The sequence below is a fragment of the Juglans regia genome, chromosome 7 (assembly GCF_001411555.2).
Source record: "Juglans regia cultivar Chandler chromosome 7, Walnut 2.0, whole genome shotgun sequence".
In the NCBI taxonomy this organism is placed as follows: Eukaryota; Viridiplantae; Streptophyta; class Magnoliopsida; order Fagales; family Juglandaceae; genus Juglans; species Juglans regia.
In genome coordinates, this window is record NC_049907.1 from 2,022,391 (window position 1) to 2,045,770 (window position 23,380).

Sequence of the window (23,380 nt, forward strand, 5' to 3'; positions counted from 1 at the left end):
AATTTAATTTTGGTGAGGCCACATCCTTGAAAATTTATAATATATAGAAATTATGAAAAATGTTGGGAGTATGAGAAACAAAATTAGAGACAAATATTTCTAGATATATTTAAATTTAAAAATAAAATTTGGTGAGCATATGAGGATTATAAAAGTTTTTAGGGGGTCAGTTTCTATATTTATAAAATTATGAATAAGATTTAGGGAAAATTTTGGGCGGCCAAAAGTTAACATAGGTCCGTCACTGTTCCTCCTCAACTTTTCAACCAACCTCCAAAACATCCCTTACCACCTCTCCTTCCTATTTATCCCAACCTTGTCACCCCGTGACCACAAGACCTAAAACAAGTACATATAATCCAAAATCATTTCAAATTACCACCACTATTACTCTACAAAAGAAAAGATCACATTCAAGCATTTCATACAACCCTTATGCCTTTTGAACCTAAAACCTTCGACCAAGTTGCCAAATCTTTAGAATGGTAGAAAGCCATGACCAAAGAATTCAATCCCCTCCAAGGCAATCAAACCTAGACACTTTGCCCACGACCCACTAATCAAAGTTTCATTCATTGCAAGTGGGTGTTTAAGGTTAAATAGAAGTTTGATGGGACACTTGACAGGTATAACACCTCGTAGCTAAAAGCTTTTAGCAAATGGATGATATTGACTACACCAAGACCTTCAGCCCAGCAGTCAAACTAGTGTCCTTGCCTTGGCAAAGGCCTTTATAGTATTGCACATTAACAAGACCTAATACTGCCTACTCAATCAATCAATTGTGTCTGTTTCTACACTTCCCCATTACATCTCACTAGATAGCAACCAAATTAAAGGGTCTTACGTTATCTCAAAGGGACAATTAATCCTGGATTGAATTTCACCAAAGGTTGTCTTGCACTCATAGCCTTTTGTAACTCATATTGGGTTGGTTTTGCTGATGATAAAAGATCAATTAGTGGTTTTGGAATTTATCTTGGTCCTTGCCTTATTTTTGGAGTGCCAAGAAACAACCAATTGTTTCACGCAGCATTACTAGAGTAGAATATAGGTCCTTAGCTCTTGCAACAATTGAACTCTATTGGTTGAGAATGCTCATTCGCTCCCTTGCCTCAAATCCAATAAACTACGCTCGAACCAAGTACATAGAAGTGGATTTCCACTTCCACTTCATTAGAGAAAAGTATTGAACAAGGATATTCAGCTCAAACACATATCCTCTACAGATTAACATGTTGATATTTTCACCAAGGGCCTTCGTGACAAGTTAATGATTTGTTGGCTTCCCATTAGCTTGCGAGAGGGGAGGAGGGTGTTAGCGAGACCTCTTCAGATAGTTCCAGCTCATCAACATCTTTGCATTCATGCCTAAATCGAGCCACAGATTAGCAAATTAAAGACCAGCTTACTAATTCTACTGTTACTACTCAAATAACATTATGTACTCTATTTTCATGTATTTATCTTAGCATATGCTATAAAGATTCATCCTTTATGATGCAATTTCTGAATTTTAGGCTATAATTTATCTTCTTTCATGTATTTAAGTATACATGTCTTGTAAATGAAAATAACAATCCTTTAATTAACAATTTCCTGCTTTCTTATATCAATATCATAGGTATTACCTTAATATATAATAACAACAGCAACCATAACAATAAAAGCCTACTATTTTAGAGTAATTAGTTTCCATAAAAACAACAACAACCACAAGAATCGGCTTTTAGCGACGACAACTTCTCATCCCAAAAGATCTTCTTCTCCACCGAATTCCACTTGCTGGACGTTACAAGGTTGCAAAAGAGTATTTCTTTCCCCACGAAGCTATCTATTTCCCACCGTGGTAGGCTTTAGGAAAAAAAACTCGTGGGAAAATGCAGTATTTGTTGTATTGAGGGGTCAAGTTTTCTATGGGCATAGAAATATAGGTTGGTCAGGAATTTCTTGAAGGCCACCTTTTAGCGAAGTATAAAGTAGCAGTATCAATGACTAATCATGCTCGGGAGCTGCAGTTATAATGTAAGGTATATTTTGTTTAATTAATGCTTGTAATATTATAGAGTACTTATATATCAGACTTTGATCAGTAGGTTTCAATTCTATCCATGAAGACCAAGAAGAATGTAAACATAATTAATGTGCAATGAAGTGAGAAAATACATGAATGCGCGCTAGGATCAATTTGATCATGAAGCCAGGTGATCAGTCTCTCATGATGATAATATTGTCTTATTCTGTATAATGTAGATCTACATTATGTACATTTTGAACATGAATAATGTCTTATCCTTACATTTTGAACACTATGGAAGGAAAAATAATGCATGAGTTTTGAGCTCGTTGTTTATATATAGCTGATTATGAATTGAATGACTTGTAACTTGGGCCTTGAATATTATGTTTTTGCATAAATATATTGCATTTCTTTACAGTTGTGTTCAAGCACTTGAAGTAAAACCGGTGAACCAAATTCAGTTCTTCCCATATACTCGTTGGAATATGGTGGTTAGAAAGAAAAACACTTGTAATGAAGGAGCTGGTGCATTCATGAAGACAACTTGCTGTTAGACATTTATAGTTAGAACGAAAAACACTTGTAAATTTATATTCCATTGTGATTTGTTGGATGGTATTGTGTAAAACTTAGTCTTAAATCCTGGTGAATTTCAAATATGTACATAGAGGTTATTTAAATGATGTTGACATATAATATATATGCATAATCAGATATAAATTTATCCAAATCTAGCATTTTTAATTTATTAGCAAGTAATTAACTATTATGAAAGAAACAAATATCGGGAAAAATACAATCACAACAAAATACAAGAAAACTGATCAGGTTTTGTGAAAAATAAACATTTTCACAGCAAATAACCACGACAATCCAGAATTACTTATTTGTGGCGACATTTGGTAGTATTTGCAGCGAGTTCCATTGCTGGAAATAGATTAATTTCTTGTAGTGTAGTATCAATGACTAATCATGTTCGGGGAGCTTACTCCATTGAAGCAATTAAAGAAAACGACAACAAAAGTTTATCAGAAGAAAAACTACGATTAGTTTATGCCATTCAAACGATCTAGCTTGATCATCACTTCTATATTACGTACTTTAATTATTTGTCAGGAATTAGTCGGCCCAATTAACGTTTGGTATGCACAATAATATTACCTGCTGCTGCGCATGCATGATCGATCCTGTGTCTGGCTTACCATATATGATCGACCCAATTAAGCTCTTAGTACTCTTTTTCTCCCTGTTTTTCCTGGTCAAATATTAATTACTATCATGTCTGTTGGCAAAGGTAACGATTAAAAGCATTGACAAAGAAATGGGAATATATCATGATCATCTTCATCCAGATAACAAGTAGAAGCATCTGCTTTGCAGATCTGGGCGGCCCCTCATGGAATAGAATCGTAAAAGATATTAATACTATTATAATTATATGATTCAATAATGTTCTATTCTAATTTTAGACAGATTGTCATGCAGTTGTTAAGAATGATATGAATAAAAGTAAAGCAAAAACTAGAATTAATCACGATATAAAATTTATGTGGTTCAGCAAATACGTGCTTACGTTCATAGAACTACAGATAATTTATTTGAGATCGTAAGTAAATGCAATGCGGCGACGTATAAAAGAATAATACAATATATCGCTTTGGCTTGGGCCAATCAAGCCTGAACTAGTCTACGACTCAAATCTCATTAAAAATTCACTAAAAATCGCCAGAGATCCGCACACAAATAGAACCATGGATTTTGGTCACGTACATTTTTCGTGTACGTATCTTATTGATCATAATCAATGATATAAATGCTTCTGTACTACAAATTAATTTTCAAAATATCAGATAATTAGTAACTAACAATTAAATTTAAGTGTAATAAAGAGTAGATCAGAAACCTCAGCAATTAAATTTCATTAAAATGTGAATTGAAGTTTCGAAAAGACAGTTTGTTCCCAAAGGAAGAAGCCGTGACAAGAATACCTGGCATCATATATATATTTATATATATATAATAGATGATAAATAGATTTTTATATATATATATATATGAGAAATTTTATTTGCAGTCCTCATTTAGGGACTGCATATGTAAGCCTTTCATTAAATGAAAAAAATATTATTTTGATAAGAATATTATTGTAATTTTAAAAAAATTTAAAGACAAAATTAGTTAAACTTGTAATGCAATTCCCATTTAGAAACTGTACGTAGCATTGCTCTATATGTATGTTGTAACGTCCCAATGGAAAGCCCAAACCACATTGCCTATACTCCAAAAGGACTAGTCAATGATACAATTGGAGTCTCATTGAAACCTTATAAAGAGCAAGAACTTCTATTTCCCAAACAATGTGGGATCTCATATACCACCTACCCTTATCCATATCATATGGGGTATCACAATCTGCCCCCCTAAAATTCCCGACGTCCTCGTCGGGCCTGTCCATTGTAGGTGGGATCTCATACACCACCTACCCTTATCCATATCATATGGGGTATCACAATCTACTCCCTAAAATTCCCGACGTCCTCGTCGGGCCTGTCCATTGTAGGTGGCATGGCTCAAGTCCCACATTTCTGGTTGGAATAGTCTCTGATACCATTTGTAAAGTCCCAATGGAAAGTCTAAACCACATTGCCTATACTCCAAAAGGACTAGTCAATGATACAATTGGAGCCCCATTGAAACCTTATAAAGAGCAAGAACTTCTCCTTCTCAAGCAATGTGAGATCCCATACACCACCTATCCTTATACATATATATACATATATATATATATATACATATACATATATATATATATATATAGTAGTCTTGCACGTTATTATATAATTCACAGATAACTATTTGCCAACGTGCATGGCTGCAAGAATAAAGTTGCGGATTTAAATAAAGAAATTAAAGAAGATATATAGTCCTAAAGAAATGCTAAAGATGCTGTCAGAAAAGTTGGCCATGCTTGCCAATAGAGATTCGATTCTCCACCTCAAGCCTGAGCTTTAAGATCAGCTGCTTGCATTCCTAAGCTACCATTATCCTTGCCTTTATTATCTGCATATTTGCCATACAGTTCTGCACAGAGAGAGAGAGCTAGAGATCGATGGCTATAATCATGCGCTCCGTGCAAGTGGAGCCTCACCGAGAGATGACAGAGGAAGAATTCAAAGCCTGGCTTCGTGGGTTTGACGCGAATCACGATGAAAGAATTAGCCGGGAGGAATTAAAAGAAGCCCTGGTCAGCTTGAGGAAGTGGTTTGCGTGGTGGAAGGCTCGTCAAGGAATCAAGAAAGCTGACTCCAATCGCGATAGCCAAATCGACTTGCACAACATGAACGAAATAGAGAAATTGGTGAACTACGCCCAACAACGTTTGCATATGAAAATTAATGGAGAATAAATATTTAATGATCGATCTTGACGTTTGATGAAATTAAATTATGTACGTGTGCATGTGTGCTAGCTTGTGTTTTTAGTTCCAAGTATGAGTTTGGGACAATTAATTTGTGTATGAATTCTGATAATTTCCACTTTTATTTTGGGTTTTGCTTCTGATCATCATCTAGTTGCTTGTTGGACTTTTATGTCCATGATCATTTCTCTTTAAACGCAGTTGTGCATTAATAACCCAAAAAGCTCGAGCTCGAGGTGGCAAAATTGATTCTGTTCTTTTTCGTGGACATTTTACGGCCATAGATCAACATATTATATATTGTAATGCATATCAGGTGTAAATTTGTATTTAAAAATAATAATGGTTAATGTAAGAGGGTTTTTCCCTTCTATTAACCTGTACATCAAGCTCATGAGAGATCTTGATTACTCCCAAATTAGTACGCGGTGTTATAATATAGTTCAGAATATCGATCCATAAGGAGTTGGAAGAAACACAACAAAACGCAAGCTTAAAAGAAAAGATCAAATTACAATATGACAAGAATATGAAAATTCTACCTAAAGCAAGTAATTAAAATGAGATTAAGGCACGATAAGAAAGCAATTAAAACTTTGGGCTTCCATCAACTGAATCCAATATTCTGACTTTTTCAATTCAAACTATATACACAATTAAGAATTATAGTACCAACTTACTAATTGGAAGATATGACATTATATTAATCTACTTTCTCAAATTTAATTCTAGAATTTATTCTCCATTTACAAACCACAGTTTTCGTATATAAAAATGAATATCAAATCTAAAGACGACACTATATTCACAAACAATAATGCAACAAAATATCACATCAATGGCATGAAAATCTTGTTTAAGTCACAATCATATATTCATAATCATATAGCTCAACAAAATCAAACCATAGCAAGATTTAATATAATTGTCTCAAACTTATAATATCCAAAATAAATAGAGAATTGAATCCTAAAATCTTAAACAATAAAACTTAATCTATGAATTGAAATATAGTCAAAGTATTTTCACCATCAATATCCGTCCTAGGCTTTACCCCAAGATTTAGTTCTCCATAGAAGAACTAAACAATAAAAATAGTATTTTTTTCTTCTCTAGATCTGTGTCACCTCCCTTCAAAAACTACTCAATTTCGTGCTAATGATATGCTTATATAGGGCAGGAAAAAAATCATAATGTCTTCATGATTCTCACATAAAAAATTGCTTAAATTTTAAGACTCAGTTTGGAAGTCATGTATACACTCCAGGAGTTTGAATTTAGAAATCCTTATTAGAGACAAATTTGTAGCCATTTAAAATAGATTTCCAACGCATTGAGAATCACATCAATAGAATGTGTAAGTAGAAAGTTACAATTAAAATACTAAAGTATGTTCAGGCTGTCTCCTAGCGAATTCCGGACTTGGACTTCTTGCGGTTTCCTTTTGTGAATTTTTTCTTGATCCAAATTTCTCTCAAACCCCATCATTATCTTTATTTGAAGATTCATGCATTCGTTGAAAGTTCTTAGTTTGTTCCAACGTCTTGCCCACTTGAAAGTCCTTTAAATTTGACTGGGCTTTGCCTTGCTATTTTATAGACTCTGAAATTAAACATAAAAATCTATTTAGAAGTATCCCAAAATAAATAGAAACTCAATTCAAGAATACACATTAATTCATATGATTTTTATTCATATTTTAGCATTTTAGTCCAATAATAGAATATTTAGAGTGTACTTTCGTACACTCATCACTAGGGGAATGAGTCAAATGGTCCAATCAAGCCCAACAACCCTCCTATAAAAAGAGTAAGTGGGCCTCTACAGAATACTCGACCCATGAGTAAAACCTGCCCATGAAACAACCCACGTGTGGGAAAAGCATAAGGTAGGGGTAGACGGGACTTACCGCCCTAACACCCCCTGATGACACCCAACCCTCGGAAACCTGCGCAGATAGGTGGACGAGAGATATGGAGAACCCTTGATCTCCTGACAGCAAGCATGAAAGGGCTTAATAAGGAACAATCGTAAGGTAAGGTGAGTTAGGGAGTCACGGCGCATTAATGGCCCCACTCCCCGGACTCTACGTCACATTAATGACGCCACCCCAGGAGCCACGCCACATTAAAAGATTTCGACTAAGTGAATAGTTGAAGTGACATGAACTCCTTGAGGCTAGGTAGGAGCTGTCTCCACCCAGAAACCTAATATAAAAATCAACCCCCAAGTACGAAGAACTCTCTCTAATTCCTTTAAGGTAATGCACAAACTACTAAGTAGATATATTGACTTAAGTATCGGAGACTCCCCGACCTCCACCAAGGCCCCCCACTCTCTATGTTTTCTTAAGTGTATAGGAGAAAGGTCCAAGATCCGAGTTGCTGGAACCCGGCCCAATGATGTACGAAACACGACGTTAACAGTGATGTCGTATATAGGATCTCTATAAACAAGGGATAGAAGATAACCCGGAGAAAGTGGAAGCCATACTCCGCATGACCCCTCCTTGAAGCATAAACGAAGTGCATAAACTCACTAGAAGGGTAGTGGCCCTTGACAAATTCGTGTCAAGGTCCACCGACAAGTGCCTACCATTTTTTAAGGTATTGCGGAAGGCGCGAGCATGGGATGACAAGTGTGACCAGGCATTTGAGGCTCTCAAGAAATACCTCACTAGCCCTTCGTTGCTCAGCCAACCCAAATGTGCAGAAACCTTGGTCTTGTGCCTATCAGTCTCCTCGCAGGCAGCTTCCTCGGCCTTGGTATGAAATGAAGGTGGGGTCCAAAAGTCGGTGTACTACATCAGTCGAGCTTACTGAGGAGCACATGCTAGACACCCATGCACAGGGCAGCTCTGCTTCGCCTTAGTGGTGACCACCTGAAGACTTCGCCTATATTTCCAAGCTCATCTAGTAAAAGTTCTCACCAAGACCCCTCTAAAGAAGATCCTACAAAGACCGGACGCCTCAGGCTACCTTACGAATTGGGTTGTGGAGTTTAGCGAGTTCAACATCGAGTATGCATCATGAAATTCTGTGAAAGGCCAAGTGTTGGGAGATTTTGTGGCAGAATTCACCAACTTTCTATAAGGGGTCGAACATGCACCTCCCATGAAGCCCTAGCAAATCTTCGTTGACGGCTCATCCTGCTGGGCTGGAGGGGGAGTAGGGGTACATATTGTTACAAATGAGGGTGAAGAGCATAATTATGCTATTAAGTTGGCATTGAAAACTACGAACAATGAGGCAGAGTACAAAGCATTGTTCTTTGGTCTGGTGATCGCCAGGTCTTTGGGCACCAAAGAAATAGAGGTGTGAGCTGACTCTCAGGTAATGGTCAATCAAGTATAAAGGGAGTTCATTGTGAATAGTGAAAAATTGAAGAAGTATCTAACACTAATAGAGGTCGAGCATGCCCATTTCAGATACTTTCTTTCATATCCAACAAGTGCCGAGAGCCAAGAATCAAAATGCAGTAAACTAGCGCGAGCAGCGTCTAGGCAAGAAGATTCTCCCATGCCAAAATGAACGGTGATCAAGACTATCGAGATACTCGCCGTGGGAATTAAAGTGGTAGAAGTAAAATTGGGATCTCCAGAATGGGCATTGGATATAATCAAGTACATAGATGGCACAAACAAGGTAGTCTCGCCGGTTGATCTGCTCGACCGGGAACTCCCACCCTTTGCCAGACAAGAAAAAGAAGCACCGACTCCACCCTTTTACCCTGTTATAGTACGGCTCTAAACGAGCTAACGCTTGAATAGACTAAAAACTGCATTTGTTGCCACTTTACTTCAGAAGATTGTGGGTAAGGAGGAACTCACAAGATGTGAGATCAGGGTATTTAGAACCTGCCTCCTCCAACGCTTGCCGCCAGATGACGCAACATGATACTAGGATCCTTCATGCATTTGGGTGGAGTTGGGCAGGAGCTAAATGCAGCTAGTCCAACACATCACAAATTGGACGGCAGAAAGGAAGCCTAAGGCAGCTAAAAAACATGCTAGGGTACACAGCCACCTTCAACGAGTAGCCTTTGGAATCTATAGCACCTTTATTGGGGGAAGACACCTCAAACTCAACGATGCCATGCACCTTGTAGTTCGACTTTAGCGACTCCAACTCATTAGGAGTCACCACCGACCTCTATGAGAACTCGTCGAATCTTTGTGACTCAGTATGGACCTCATAAGGGTCTAGGCCCCCAGGAGTCTGCGAGGAACGAGAAGGCTTGGCAGGCTTAGGTTTTTTAGGAGTAGGGCGTAAAGGGTTCTTTGGAGCCATATCAATGGAAAGATGGTAGGAGGGAAGGAAAAATACGCACAGAAAGAAATTTGAAGAGAAATGAAAGAAGCACGAAGAACTATGAGACATGAGGAGAGAGCAAAGTGGGCTCCAACGACAATGGAGGGATTTAAATAGACCTCAGCGACGGTTAGCATCCCAAAGTCGTGGAAACGCAAGCGCTCCAACGAAGCTAGCAAGACGTGCACAAATCCCATAGTGTGTATTGTACGATGCGACGTGGGAAGAATGAGCCGCTTGAGACCATCAATACTGAGGGAACTGGAAAGACGCAATCAAGTGTAAAATCCAACCGTCAGAAAACATGCCAATAAAGTCGGGAGAGGAATCGTCGCCTGATATCATTAAATCCCGAAAAAAACCATATGGGCATTACCTAGAGCCCGGAACCTAACACGTAGCAGAGTCGGGGAGAGGACTAACTGCCCATTTCTAGGGAAAAGAATCTCAAAGGTAGCGACTACGGGAAAATAATAGCATGGAAACAAAGGCAAAAAGGAATTTCCATCGAAATAGTTCGATAAGAATTGGCGGGGTAACTTCCCACCTATTGGCCCTTATAGCAAGCCAATGAGGGATCTCTGGGGGAGTGAGTCAGAGAGTCCAATCAAGCCCAACGACCCTCCTCAAAAAAAGGTCAGTGAGCCTGTATAGAGTACTAGGCACATGAGCAAAACCCGCCCATGAAGCAACCCATGCATGGGAAAAGCGGATTGTATGGGTAGATGAGACTCGCTGCCCTGACACCCCCCAGCTACACCCAACCCTCGAAAACCTACGCATGCAGGTGGGCAAAAGATACAGGAAACCCTCGATCTCCTAACAGTAGACATGGAGGGGCTTAACAAGAAACGTTTGTAAGGTAAAGTAAGTCAGGAAGCCACGCCGCATTAATAACACTGCCTCAGGAGCCACGTCGCATTAAATGATTTTGACTAAGTGAACAGTTGAAGTGACATGAACTCCTCGAGGCCAGGTATGAGTTGTCCCCAGCTAGAAACCTAGTATAAAAGGCGACCCCCTTGTACGAAGAGCTCTCTCTAATTCTCTAAGCTCACACACAAACTACTAAGGAGATATACTGACTTAAGTATCAGAGACATCTCGACCTTTACCAAGGCCCCCCCACTCTCTGTGTTTTCATAAGTGTGCAGGAGAAAGACTCAAGACCCGAGTTATTAGAACTCGGCCTAAATGTGTACGAAACACAACGTTAACAATTAATGAAAATAGTGAAGTACATAGTAGTACTCTAGCTATCACTTTCGATGATGGAAGTAGTGTCATGAGATTATTACTCTCGGAACTTTAGCATCGGTTTGGGCTACCAAAGATCAGGGCAGGCAATCAAATTTCAGAGATCTAAACAATATATATAGCCAAGGGTGCAGTAAAACGGATCAAAATCTCCTTAAGTTTTTGTTTGCGTTTAAATATCTTAAGTGAGAAAGATAAATATACGAAATAAGCTTTATAATATTTTATTATGTCTGTGTAAATTTTTTGGACAGCATAAATTCAAGTAAGAGTTTAAGATGATCAATTTGTCACTGATAAAACTAATCATGCGTCTAGGTTAGTACCTAGATTTTTCATGAACATGAATAAGATCAAAAGCATACATAGAAAAAATCAAGATATCATCAACTTTCACTTAGCATCTTTAAATATTCTTTCTAAGAAAGTTGGAAATTGTTGTCGAGACCTTTATATTACTAATGTGACACATTTTAAGAGATTTTACATTTAAGAAATTGTCCGTTCGCTTAATATTCTTTCTAGGAGTGCTACCTGCATTCCTCGGATCGGGAGTGGAGTGCAAAACCCCCCTCCCCCTCAAGACTCCGATCTCATCCCCGTTTGCATGTTGGGGGCGGATTGGCCCCCTTGTCTGTCTACCCATCACCAGACAGAAAATCACCAATCTGCAACCCTAATTTATAACCAATACCAAAAACACCAACTAGACATAACAATCATACAAAATGTCAAAAACCATCATGGTGCGGCCATGGCTCAATGAACCAAACCATCAAATCAGTGAACAAAAACTAACCAGAGAACGGAGAGATGGAAATAACGGCCATGACGGTGAACGGTTGGGATGACAGCGATGCCATAAAACTAGCGGTAGAGAGATTTAGAGAGAGAGAGAGACTGAGGAAGGGTTGGAGTGATTTTTATTTAGAAACATATATCAAAACGACGTCAACCCCCAAAATGACATCATTTTATGAAAGGAAATAATTTATTTAATGTATATATATATATATTAAGCGAAAGGATGGGACCTAATGCAGATGGGCCATGGCCCACTACTGGCCTCGTCCCCACGTCTGTGCTTAGGTGCTGCAGGGGCCCGCACCCCACATCTGACGCTCGGGGTCTCCCATTCGCCCTAGTGGGGGCTTCCCGTGGAGGGCTGGCATTAAGGCTGTAATCGAGTCGAGCTGAACCGGTCTTTGGCTTGTCGAGCTCGGCTCAACTCAAAATACTCGGGCTCGATCTCAAGATTTTTTTTTATTCTTTGTTTGAGCTTAACTCGATAAGCTAAACTTTCAAGCTCGAGCTTGAACTCGTCCCACAAACGAGTTCGAGTCGAGCCGAGTTAGAGCTCGATCTCTAATTGTTTATTTTTTGAATAAGATTTAATAATTAGTAAATTAAATAAATAAAAAATAAAAGATCTAATATTGAATTTATACAACTAACAAGTAGAACTTCTATTGAATTATAAAATTTTAAAAAATTTATAAATAATTAATATCTAACTAGTTTATATTTATCCAAAATAACAATATATTATTAATACATATATTTAATATGATAGCATATATCTATTTGATATATGGTTTCCACATATTAGTATATACAATTATTAAATTTTATTGACTAATTATTATACAAATTATAAAATATACCTATAAAGTATATTCACTATATAGATATAAGTAATTAGATTACATATTTTATATTTAATTATACTAGTGGTATATTTATATTATTAGCTAATACAAATATATATATATACATAGGTGTATGTATATATTTATCAATATATGAATGAGTTTTAATCGACTCGAGCATAAACTAGCGGGTCTTAACGAGCCTTAGTCGAATCAAGTCGAGTTTTGTCGGGTATGTATTATTTACAAATCAAGAGAGTATCTGCTTTCACGAATGATATGAAGGTGTGCGGCGGTGTGGGTAGGGTGGGTTTGTGTTTTCAGAATAATAGTTGTTTCTCTTGGTGGCTTACACACGTTTTCTCTAATTTTTCTTTTATTTACATGCGATGCACTCACGTAACTTTTGTATGGGTTGCTGATGTGTCAGCATTTTATTTGTGGTCGTTAACTGCATGAGAACAGAATTGCCGTTTCAAAGAGTTTCAATAAGAAAAATTCAAGTCCAATATCAAGAGATCAGGGCATACACTCGATCGTATACATCTATGAAGATGTCATGCAAAAGCTACTTCGATTCAAATTATAGACGAAGCTGATGCACAATCTGATAAGTAGTAAAGCAATTGAAAATAACAAAGGAAGTAATTCGAATGTTTCTGTCTTCGCAATATATGTAATCTCCATTGACTAATTGAGAAGACTGAAAATGTGTACGTTATGCCTAATGACAATCTGTCCATATAAAATGAGAAATAGCCCACATATGCTATTGTGTGCATGCTATATTGTGCTAACCCAATCCAGCGTTTTGCAAGAGATTGCTAGTCGTACACCTCCGTAGTCCGTACTCTATCAGCCCAAGGGCATATAATGTCGCACAAATTGGCACCCAGAGATTAGACCATTACGGCCTCCATCTTAATTCCTTCAGATCTGAAATTGGAAATTGAGCTTATATTAATTAAAAAGCACACAATCTATGGAGTAGAGAATGATACAATAAAACTTTGCAAGTTTTAAAATAGTATTGAGGAGCTTCGAAAGACACCCAGTTCTAGCTATTGCTAACAGTATGGGAGACCAAATCGAGGTACAGAAAACAAAACAAAACAAAAAAAAGCCCCAAAAAGCCTTGCATGCATGCTCTCTTTGTCTTGCTGATTCAGCAGCTTTTGACTGGTCATTATTTTGAATGGCATTGGTTTGTGGGAAAACGCCACGCGTCCTATCCCTACTTGGCTGACCAGCTGCAATAGTCCTGGTTAAACCATGTGAGCGACAACCATTGTCCTTTGGGTGCAAGTTATTTTTTCTTTATTTTATGGATTCTTTAGAGCCACTTTCCTATTATTCTTACCGCCACATAGGAAAGATCTATTTGATCCCAAATATTGGGTTACAGATAGAGATAAAAAATAAAAAATAAAAAAAGTATTAATAATTTATCTATATACAACACTTTTTTTTATTTAAAAACCCTAATAAACCTGTGGATCACGTGGTCCCTTTGATCCGTCGGCATCACCAGCTCATCGACTGCTAATTTACTTATAGGTCAAAGCTCAGTCAACCAGGCCAATGCATGCCAACTCCCTCTGCACTCTGCCACTGTGCCTCTCTCTCTCTCTCTCTCAAAACTGAACTAGAAAAATTTAAAAGCATTGGCCAGTTTGCAGGCCAATACAAGTTACTTTAAGTTGGAAATGACATTCGAGATTTTATTTTTATTTTTTGAAGTTAAATATAATTCAGTTGCTTATCACGTCCATTAAACCTGGAGCTATATGATAGACAACCCATTTTTCATATCCTCCCAACCATCAGTTTGTAGGGTTTATACACTGTCCTCATCCACTAAGTGACCTTCGTCATTCACCACCACCTATTTTTCACCTTATCTCATTTTTTAGAAAATTAAAAATCTTACTCTTCTTTTTCGTTTCTTTCTTTTTTTCACATTTCGGGTAAGTTTGTAAATCGTACGTGCATGCATTCTCCTATGAAAATATGACTCAGATGATATCATCCACATCATTTATAGCCGTTGGATTTATGCATGCTGATCATCCGTATAGAATCTTGTCAGGTTGCTGCTTCTGCTACATTATTCCAAGAACATCTATGACAAAAGTCAGGAAGTTTTGACCACTGTATAAGATTACAGTAAAAAGGTGCGTTTTCTTGGAAACTTCGTAAAAACTCTCCACTTAAGTTCTTCGAATTCAATTGTTACCCTAAACACCAGACATATACAAGGGAATTAATTGGCTATTAGAGGACAAAGAGATTCAGAGAAAGAGAAGCTAGCTTAATTTGTTTATTTTTATTTTTTTATTCGAAGGTTTGTTTATGTTTACGATAGATGAAAGAGGGCTTCTTAGCAACTTCACCAACATCAGATGCAGACAGTAAAGATTTCGTGGCCGCATCTTCAAGATTAGTGGATATCATTTAATGGCAGTTTAACAAGTCAAGACAAAAACATCTTGTCATTGGCATGTGTTGCATGAAAGTCCAAAAAAAAAAAATTATAGAGAAACAAAGGCCCCCATCAAGCTCTACCCCTTAGGTCCTCACCACCTCAGATATAAATACAAACATCTACTGAGGTTGTAATAGTAGAAGAGGGTCCCGAGTCGAATTTATTAGGGTTTTATTTTTGTTTCACTCTTATTTTTCCCATGTTTGTTTGAAACTCCATGGCATGCTTAGACATGTACAACTCCGAGCATAAGGGTCACCACTGCGCTCCAATGAGCCCAAGGATTTCCTTTTCCAGCGATTTTGTTGATGTCCAGCAGAATACCAAGCAAGAGAGAAGCTCCAGGGAAGCACCAGTTTCCTCGGACTTTGAGTTTTCTGTGACAAACTATTCCATGATGAGCGCTGACGAGCTTTTCTTCAAAGGCAGATTTTTGCCTTTCAAGGACAATTACAACCAGATGCAGAGGACTACAACTCTGAGGGAAGAGCTTCTTGTTGATGATGATCATGAACATATCTCTCCAAGGCCACCTAAGGGATCGACTCGGTGGAAAGGGCTTCTGGGTCTGAAAAGAACCCACATAGGGTCGAAGAAAGCTGATAAGAGTGAAGGATCTGTGGAAAGAGTGGTTGAAAGTAAAAGGTCTGGTTTGGTCCACGAGGAAGCCCATACTAGCAAGACTTCGCAGGTGAGGAAGAAAATACACTTTTTTTTTTTTGCTTTCTTCATTTTGTTTTATGGAAAAGTTTTATTGCAACCGATTTTTCGCACCATACTGTAAAATATAAGGTATGATCTGTTTAATGAAATAATATTAATTGAAGACGAGAATGATTTTTATCAGAAGAACTTCTTCTCTCAAAAAACTTTTCAATAAAAAAAATTATGGGAGTGATGATAAGCGGTTTAGCCATCAAAACCGCTTGTACGTGGCTTGTTTTATTATCTCGGACTTCTCTCATTGGGTTATTCGCTTAATGCAGGAGATGTTGAATTAAGGCTGTCCAAGACACAAATTAACGTGGAGTTGGGATACTGTGCTGGCATTGTTGAAGGTGATAGATACATAGAGGTGAGTGGCATTCTTTTGGGAAGGAAAATGGGCGTGTTTGGATGAACTTTTGAGGGTCCGGTCTGAACTGCGTTGCGTTAGTGCATGGGTTGGTTTTCAACTTGGATGTTTCTTCCTGCTGGTCATGTAGCTGTTTACTGTACAAAATGCACGCTGTTAATTGAACTTTCCGAGTCATGTTTTGACCTGTGATATGATCATGTTCATGTGCCTCCGTATTTAGATCAATTTTCTATTTAGTTTGTAACTTACTCTTAAGCAATTAAGAGGTTATTGTTTTGACTTGGAATCCAATCCGATCCTTCTTTGTATCTTATATATTGGAGGATCTATCTGTATGATCTCTATCTTTTTTTTTTTTTTTTATAATTGGGAGGCTTTATAACTCTTATTGCCTTCTGTGGACAGAAAGAGATCGAGTTGTTATAAGTACTCCATGTGAGATTGCTTAGCCATACAACTTTCCAAGATTCAAATATAAGATTTTTGTGTTTGATCAGCATCTTTCAAATTAACCATATATATATATATATAAATGAATATTCTAAACACCCAAAAATAAATGAATAAAGCTCAACCTTGGGATGTAGAGTGATATAAATGTGACAGGTTGGCCACAGGCTGTTCACACTTCACAATATAGTTGGAGGAAAAGAAATCACAATCTCAAAGTTGGATGGGTGGCAGTGCATTGGGGACAGGGGTCTGTCCATACGTAAATTGCCTGACCCTCACTCGATAAATATTTAATTAGTCAAACGGTCAACGTTTTCCTCTTCAAGCTTAAAGCTTGGCTCGTACTTCTTACCTGCATTAGCTGTCGTTTGTCATTTTTCTAACCTTCATGTACCTTTTTTTTTTTTTTTTTTTTTAACGTTTTAACATTCTGAACAATAAATAAATAAATAAAAATTAATATTACCTACAGTTATGTAATATATAAATATTATATAATATATAAATATTATACAATTATTTTAAAAATAAATAAAATTTATTATTAAAAAATTAATTTTATTTTATATAAATTTTATATTTATTATTTTTTTAAAAATAATTACATGATGTTTACACATTCACGATTAATATCATTTTATATTAATAAAACTTCACTTTTTAAAATCCCAAGAAGCGTTTAGCTGAACAAAACAACTCCAACGAGTACTGATCAGTGATTGATCCTACGACTTTTGGTTTGTCTCATTTTCCATCAAAAGACAGAAAAAAAACCATTAATTTTGTTCATGTTTTAACTTCATCTCGATAGATGAATTCTCCTATACTGATTCTTTCTGCTCAAAAAATGATTCAGGCCTTTAAACAGTATCTTGCTAAATAGTATATATTATGAAATCATGTTATTTCAATATAATATTTTAATAGTACGTACTGACATAACACGTGAATTTAAATGCATCTAAAAATCTTACGTGTCAAATCAATACTCTCTGAATATGTACACAAAAAATAAAGATTCGTTACGGTACTTACCATTAAAGTCGAATTCATGTAGACTAGACCATAAGAAAAATATAAAAGAGAACAGTGAAATAGTACTTTTAAATTTAGAAAATTAAGGCCCTTTGTAGTAGGGAAATAATTTATATTAAGATGTTGAGGGTTACTCATCTCATTTTATTTTATTTTTATATTTAAATATTATTTAAATATAAATATTATTAAATTTTAAATTTTTTATCTAATTATTATTTAATTATTATAAATTTTTTAAACTTAAAAAAAAAACATAAAAAATAATTAATTTTTAAATTTCTAAACAAAAATTATATTAAAAAGTTATATTCTAATAATATTTTAACTTTATAATTTTTTATTCAATTTTTTTTCTCTTTTTTGAAATTCCATAAAACATCTTAATATAAATTATTTCCCTACTATTTACTAGAGGTGAAAACCAACTATAGGCGCGATTTTTGACAAAAACTACCGCCGATCGATGGAGGTCTTTTTCATGGAAGAACTGATCGGACTGACCAATGGGGAGGATAAATACCGATCATACTGATTTTGGCGATTCTTGGTCGGTTCTCGATGGTGTAGAGTTCGTTTGAGACAGGAGTGAGAGAAATCAAAGAAGAAAATGGGAGAGAAAGAAAATGACCTCAAATCGAAACGATGCCGTTTGATATAATATCAAACAGTGTTGTTTCACTTATATATTTTTTTTAATATGTTATGTATAAAACTAAGACCAAACGGCATCATTTCACTTATATGTTTTTGTATATGTTAGGGTTAAAACGACATCATTTCACTAAAACGACATCATTTCACTAAAATTTAAGTGGAACGACGTCGTTTTAATTAAGATATATATTAAAAATAGATTTATTTATTTATTGGTCGGTTTGGCGGTTTGAGTCAGGTTCAAACTGTAACCGAACCGGCCAACGTCTGTTTTAAGGAATTTCTAACGTCGGCCGACCAATTCTCTGATGGTTCCGTGCTTCTTTAGGCGATTTGTGTTGGTGCCAGCCAGTTTCGTTGGTTGTTTTACAGACCTACTATTTACATATTATTTCACTACTTTTGCTAAGTTCCTTTTACCTATAAAAAAAAAAACATATTATTTTACTACTTTTCACATATTTCTCATCCAAAACCTTAATGGAAAGAGAAAAATTACATCCAACAACAATACAAAACTCTCACATTATCCACAATTTTCCTGCCGTTTAGGAAAATTTTCCTGTTTCATTTTCCATGTATGCAGTGATTGTTTCGTCGTATGATGCTATATATATATATATATAGCTTGTCTTCTTGTCTCTAAGTTAAGTTATAGAGGGAGACTAGAAGAGCATATCCACTATGCAGATCGACTGAAGAAGGTCCAAAACATATGAACAATTTCACCAGGGAGCGGTAACCTCTCCCTGTAAATTGAGCTCGTAGATTTCAGCTTTCGACTTCATGTTATCAATATAAGCACCAAATCCATAACACGCCTCCTTTAATTCCGATAGCTTTACTTCGATATTCCTCATTTCATTTTCTATGCTACCTCGTTCAGTTCTGACTTCCAAGTAACTCCTGGTGTAAGACTCACTTTCTGATTCATTGGCAAGGCTTGCGATACTGTGTAGCCGAGAGCGTAAGAACTTGACGTCCATGCCCAAATGCTCAAAGCCTAGCAAAGTCTTGTCCCAAGTAGAAAATTCCCCCTGAGAGGTAGTGAGGTTGCTAGCTTTTATGGCATAAGCAATGTTAACAGTCTCAGATATAATTCCAGCTACCAACTTGTAATTGATGCCCTTCACTAGACGGTCGTGAAGAAATGCATTCTGACTGCAGCATAGCTTGTAGTATTTCTTTCTAATATCATCGGGGAATTCAGAATCTATGGACATTCCATCAACTAGAATCCTGAAATTCAAAAAACTTTTGATGTCTTCGAACTTAAGAACTCGCTCAGACAACTTAAAGTCTTCCATAACTTCTGAAACGACCTCTTCAGTACTATCATTTTGAGATTGTTCTGCCAGCTGCCGAAGGTAAGGAACCGACTTTGGGAGGCCACTCTTTTTCTTCATGTCATCGATACCAATAGGTAGACACTTCGGCAGTTTCCTCTTTGGATTACTAGAAGTTGCTTTACCCATCCCTGAATTATATTTATTTGTGTATAAGGACATCCAAGGGAAATGCTTATAAAAAGAAATTAATGAGAAACAAAATTAAATGCATGTATGCCTAGCTCCTCATGTGATACATGGGATATATATAACTGCAATTTTCAAACATAGACATCAGTGAACTTGCCTGCACCACTTAGTTTTGTCTGAGAATTCAAGTTTAGAAGGCCAAGAGTCCCATCCACTTCATTCAAGTCATTTGGCCTAATTATGTAAACCTACAAAATGATGTTGATATATATATAAATTACCCCCCCAAAAAAAGTTTGATATATACTACAAACATTTAACTTAGAGAGGGTAATAAAATATCATTGTGATAAAAAGAAAGAAGTATATACTGCAGACTGTATTACATCCTAATCTGATATCCCTTTGTACCAGAAAAAAGTATGGTACAAAGAACATCATGTCCTTCGCTCAGTTTACTGTAGTATTGATTTACAGTATTCTCTTGCATAAGGTTAGATGGTAAAGCCAGCCACCTCAATATATTGTATGAGAAGTGGACACCGGAAAGCAAAGAACCCATTGACAGTACTGGAAAGTTTATCCTCCACACAGGCCAAAACCAGTGGAGTCTTCACATTCCTAGAAAAACGCAAGCAACAGTGGCAGTACATTTCTCCCATCCAGTGTACTGATTCTGGTGAAGGGGAATCAAAATACCTGATGCACACTCATCCCTCAGGAATACATTTTTTATATTTCCAAAATTCTAAGATTATTTAACAGAATTATGGAAGGACACATTTTTAGTATTTTATGATATCTCATAAGTTTCCCCACACAGCAAATCCTGGTACTGCATCCACTCATAAATGTTTAATGATAATATTATATATCTTGGCATATCATATCAATATTAAGAAGCACTGAAGTGACAGTCGATATAAACAGAAAAAAGCAATCTAAATCATCACCTTAAATTTGGTAGGTTCAACTAATTGGAAGACCAAAACATCTCCCTCGAGCAATTTGTGTGCAACAGAAAACTGCCTCCAACCAGAACTCAATCCTGTCTTGACCGCAATATATTTCAACTCATGTTGTTTTCCACATTCATCTTCCAAAATGACGGGAGTATCCTTATCTGGTAAGTGTGCCTTACAGAATGCCAGAGGAAGCCCCTGATATTTTGTTTAAAAAGAGAAAAAATAATTTGACCCACATAATACCTTCGGTTTCACCAACAATAATACTATCAGCTGCATTAGGATTTCTATGATCAAATGGTTTTAGATTGTCCAAATTCAGCATTATCACAGCTAAAGAATTCTAAAGTCGTGCAATTGGAACAAAGCTTACCATCCAAAAACAACTAGCAACATGTGATCTGACCAATGACTTGACAAAGCTAGGGTATTCAGGAGGTAGATTTGACCGAATTTCCTCAGCTCGAATCACAGCACGTCCATCCATTAGAGTTTTGCCTTGTTTAGAGCTTAAATAAAGAGCAGAATTAGATTCTTAATTTCATCATTTCATCATGAAGTAGACAGAAAAAATGCATAGAGAAAAAGTACATTGAAGCACATCAAAAGCATATTTAAGATGCCCAACTGACCTCAATATTGCCTTCTCTGCTGCCTGATTCGATGTAGCCTGCTCAGGCATTTGTAAGATTTAACGATTAATTGTGTGTTCCATTTCGTAAAACAACAATTCCATCTCATTCTCTTCTTGTCACGGAAAGTTGTAAGGCATGTAAACTTTTAGATAAAACATAAACCAATTCCTCAATGTCATTTATATTCTACTTAACCGTGCATACCATCATCAAGTAAATTTTTCGTTTAGGATATTGAAACCAAATTTTTTTTCTCTTCTATCTGTCGTTTTCTGGGTATAGAAAAGCCATAACAAACAGAAATTATGCTGAATAGATTTATGAGGCAAATATAAACTCTTACGTGCTTAATTTTGGATTCCGGATTGCCCTTCTTGATGTTCGAGAGCCTTTCTTTTTTATTATCCATCGCCTTCCTGTTCTCGCCCTGTCAACAATGAATCAAACATCATTGACATCCAGAAAAGAACACAACAAATGGAAAAGAAAAAGATTTGTAAACGGGAAGAGAGAGAGAGAGAGAGAAAGAGAGAGACGGTGCAGGAAGAGTGCCAAGAAATGCGCTTGGACTTGGGAGTCTTGGATAGCTCCGCCAGAGTTACGTCGTCCAACTCCGTGGATATCAGGAGCATCTCCTCCGCCGTATCGTGCTTCGCATTCCCCTCCTTCTCTTCCTTCCCCTCCCTCCAAACCTCGGGATCCATGCACACAAACTGAATTCGTGTGCAACAAGAGCCAGGAAGACAAACCGAAATCTCGAAACAGCTCAGACAGGGAGATGGAATCTCAGGTCCGGAAAGAACGTTTTAAGACGTAGCTGTTGCGGGCTTGGGATATATCCAAACGGGCTTAACGGTAGGAACCATGAGTTGGGGTCGGGGGACCAAATCTGACCGTTTTAACTGTTTCTGTAACACTCGGGCCCAATACCAAGCTTACCTTCTAAAAATTTTTGAGTTTATACTTATGAAAAGTTTACTTGAGATTAACGATCAATTTTTTAGATAGGCTATGGGTCTAAAATTTTATTTTCATAGGAAGTGGATTCTTATTGGGCCTGATAATTAGATTAAAATCATTTGATATTTTATGAATCAAATAGATTTGTTTATATAGTTATGGGCTGAAAATTTTATGAGACAGGTTGTATTAGTTTTCGAATTTGAGTCGAGGCCCATTAGTATCGATAAAATACCCGACCCATGAGAAAAATTTCAGATAAGCCAGAAGAGATTTTTCAAACTACTATAACCGTAGTCCGTTTGTTAATTTCATACACAGCAGTTAAGTCCAAATACTTTGAAATGAACCCTACCCAATCCACCCCAAGGCCCACATCCGTTTGCTCTAAACCGGGAGACCAACATGCAGTTATTTTTAAAACTCCCCACCATGCACACTCCCTTGCACATGCACATTTCTCCTCCCCTCATCTCTAGGGTTTCTTCAATCTCTAGGGTTTTTCCAATCACCTATATATATATATATATTTATATACACATATATTATCTCATGCATGGAGAAACTACCCAAGCCCTTGTTTTTGCCGCTAGCCACGCCCCAAAGTCAAGCCTCTCCTCGTTGTCGTCCTTGCACCATCACAACTAAAGGGTAGCTCCACTGCCAAGTTTTTCCATGCCGCAACCTCACACGACAAGCCCCCTTGCACGGCCTCAACCGCAGTAGTAAGCTGTTGCCGTTGAGAACATCCTTTCCACGTGAAGTCCAGCAGTCATTCCTCCTAGACACCATGTTGTTGTTGTTGTTGTTGCTACCCTCTTCAACCACCCCATTGATGTCGTCTCCTCTCCTTAACACCCTACTGCACATCCATCACCATCACCAAAATCCGAGCAGGTGGCTCACAACAAAGACCTCTATTTTTGCTCCCCAAAACAGAGTAGTTTTGACTCAACCAACCCACCGCCCACGCTAGTTGC

The 23,380-nt window shown here is 37.0% G+C and overlaps 2 protein-coding genes across 2 annotated transcripts; one reads left to right on the forward strand and one right to left on the reverse strand.

Moving 5' to 3' along the window:
• Positions 1–15,269: 15,269 nt before the first annotated feature.
• Positions 15,270–16,401, forward strand: LOC108982934. Its single transcript, XM_018954418.2, has 2 exons — positions 15,270–15,830; positions 16,126–16,401. The coding sequence occupies exons 1-2, from the start codon at positions 15,357–15,359 to the stop codon at positions 16,138–16,140; spliced, it is 489 nt and encodes a 162-aa protein (XP_018809963.1). The 5' UTR covers positions 15,270–15,356; the 3' UTR covers positions 16,141–16,401.
• Positions 16,402–18,815: 2,414 nt separating this feature from the next.
• On the reverse strand, positions 18,816–22,219 carry LOC108982927 (B3 domain-containing protein Os01g0234100-like). The gene is made up of 7 exons (XM_018954411.2): positions 21,977–22,219; positions 21,784–21,867; positions 21,438–21,475; positions 21,179–21,314; positions 20,794–21,000; positions 19,998–20,088; positions 18,816–19,839 (listed from the first exon to the last, which is right to left on the reverse strand). The coding sequence occupies exons 1-7, from the start codon at positions 22,142–22,144 to the stop codon at positions 19,088–19,090; spliced, it is 1,476 nt and encodes a 491-aa protein (XP_018809956.1). The 5' UTR covers positions 22,145–22,219; the 3' UTR covers positions 18,816–19,087.
• Between the last annotated feature and the right edge of the window lie 1,161 nt (positions 22,220–23,380).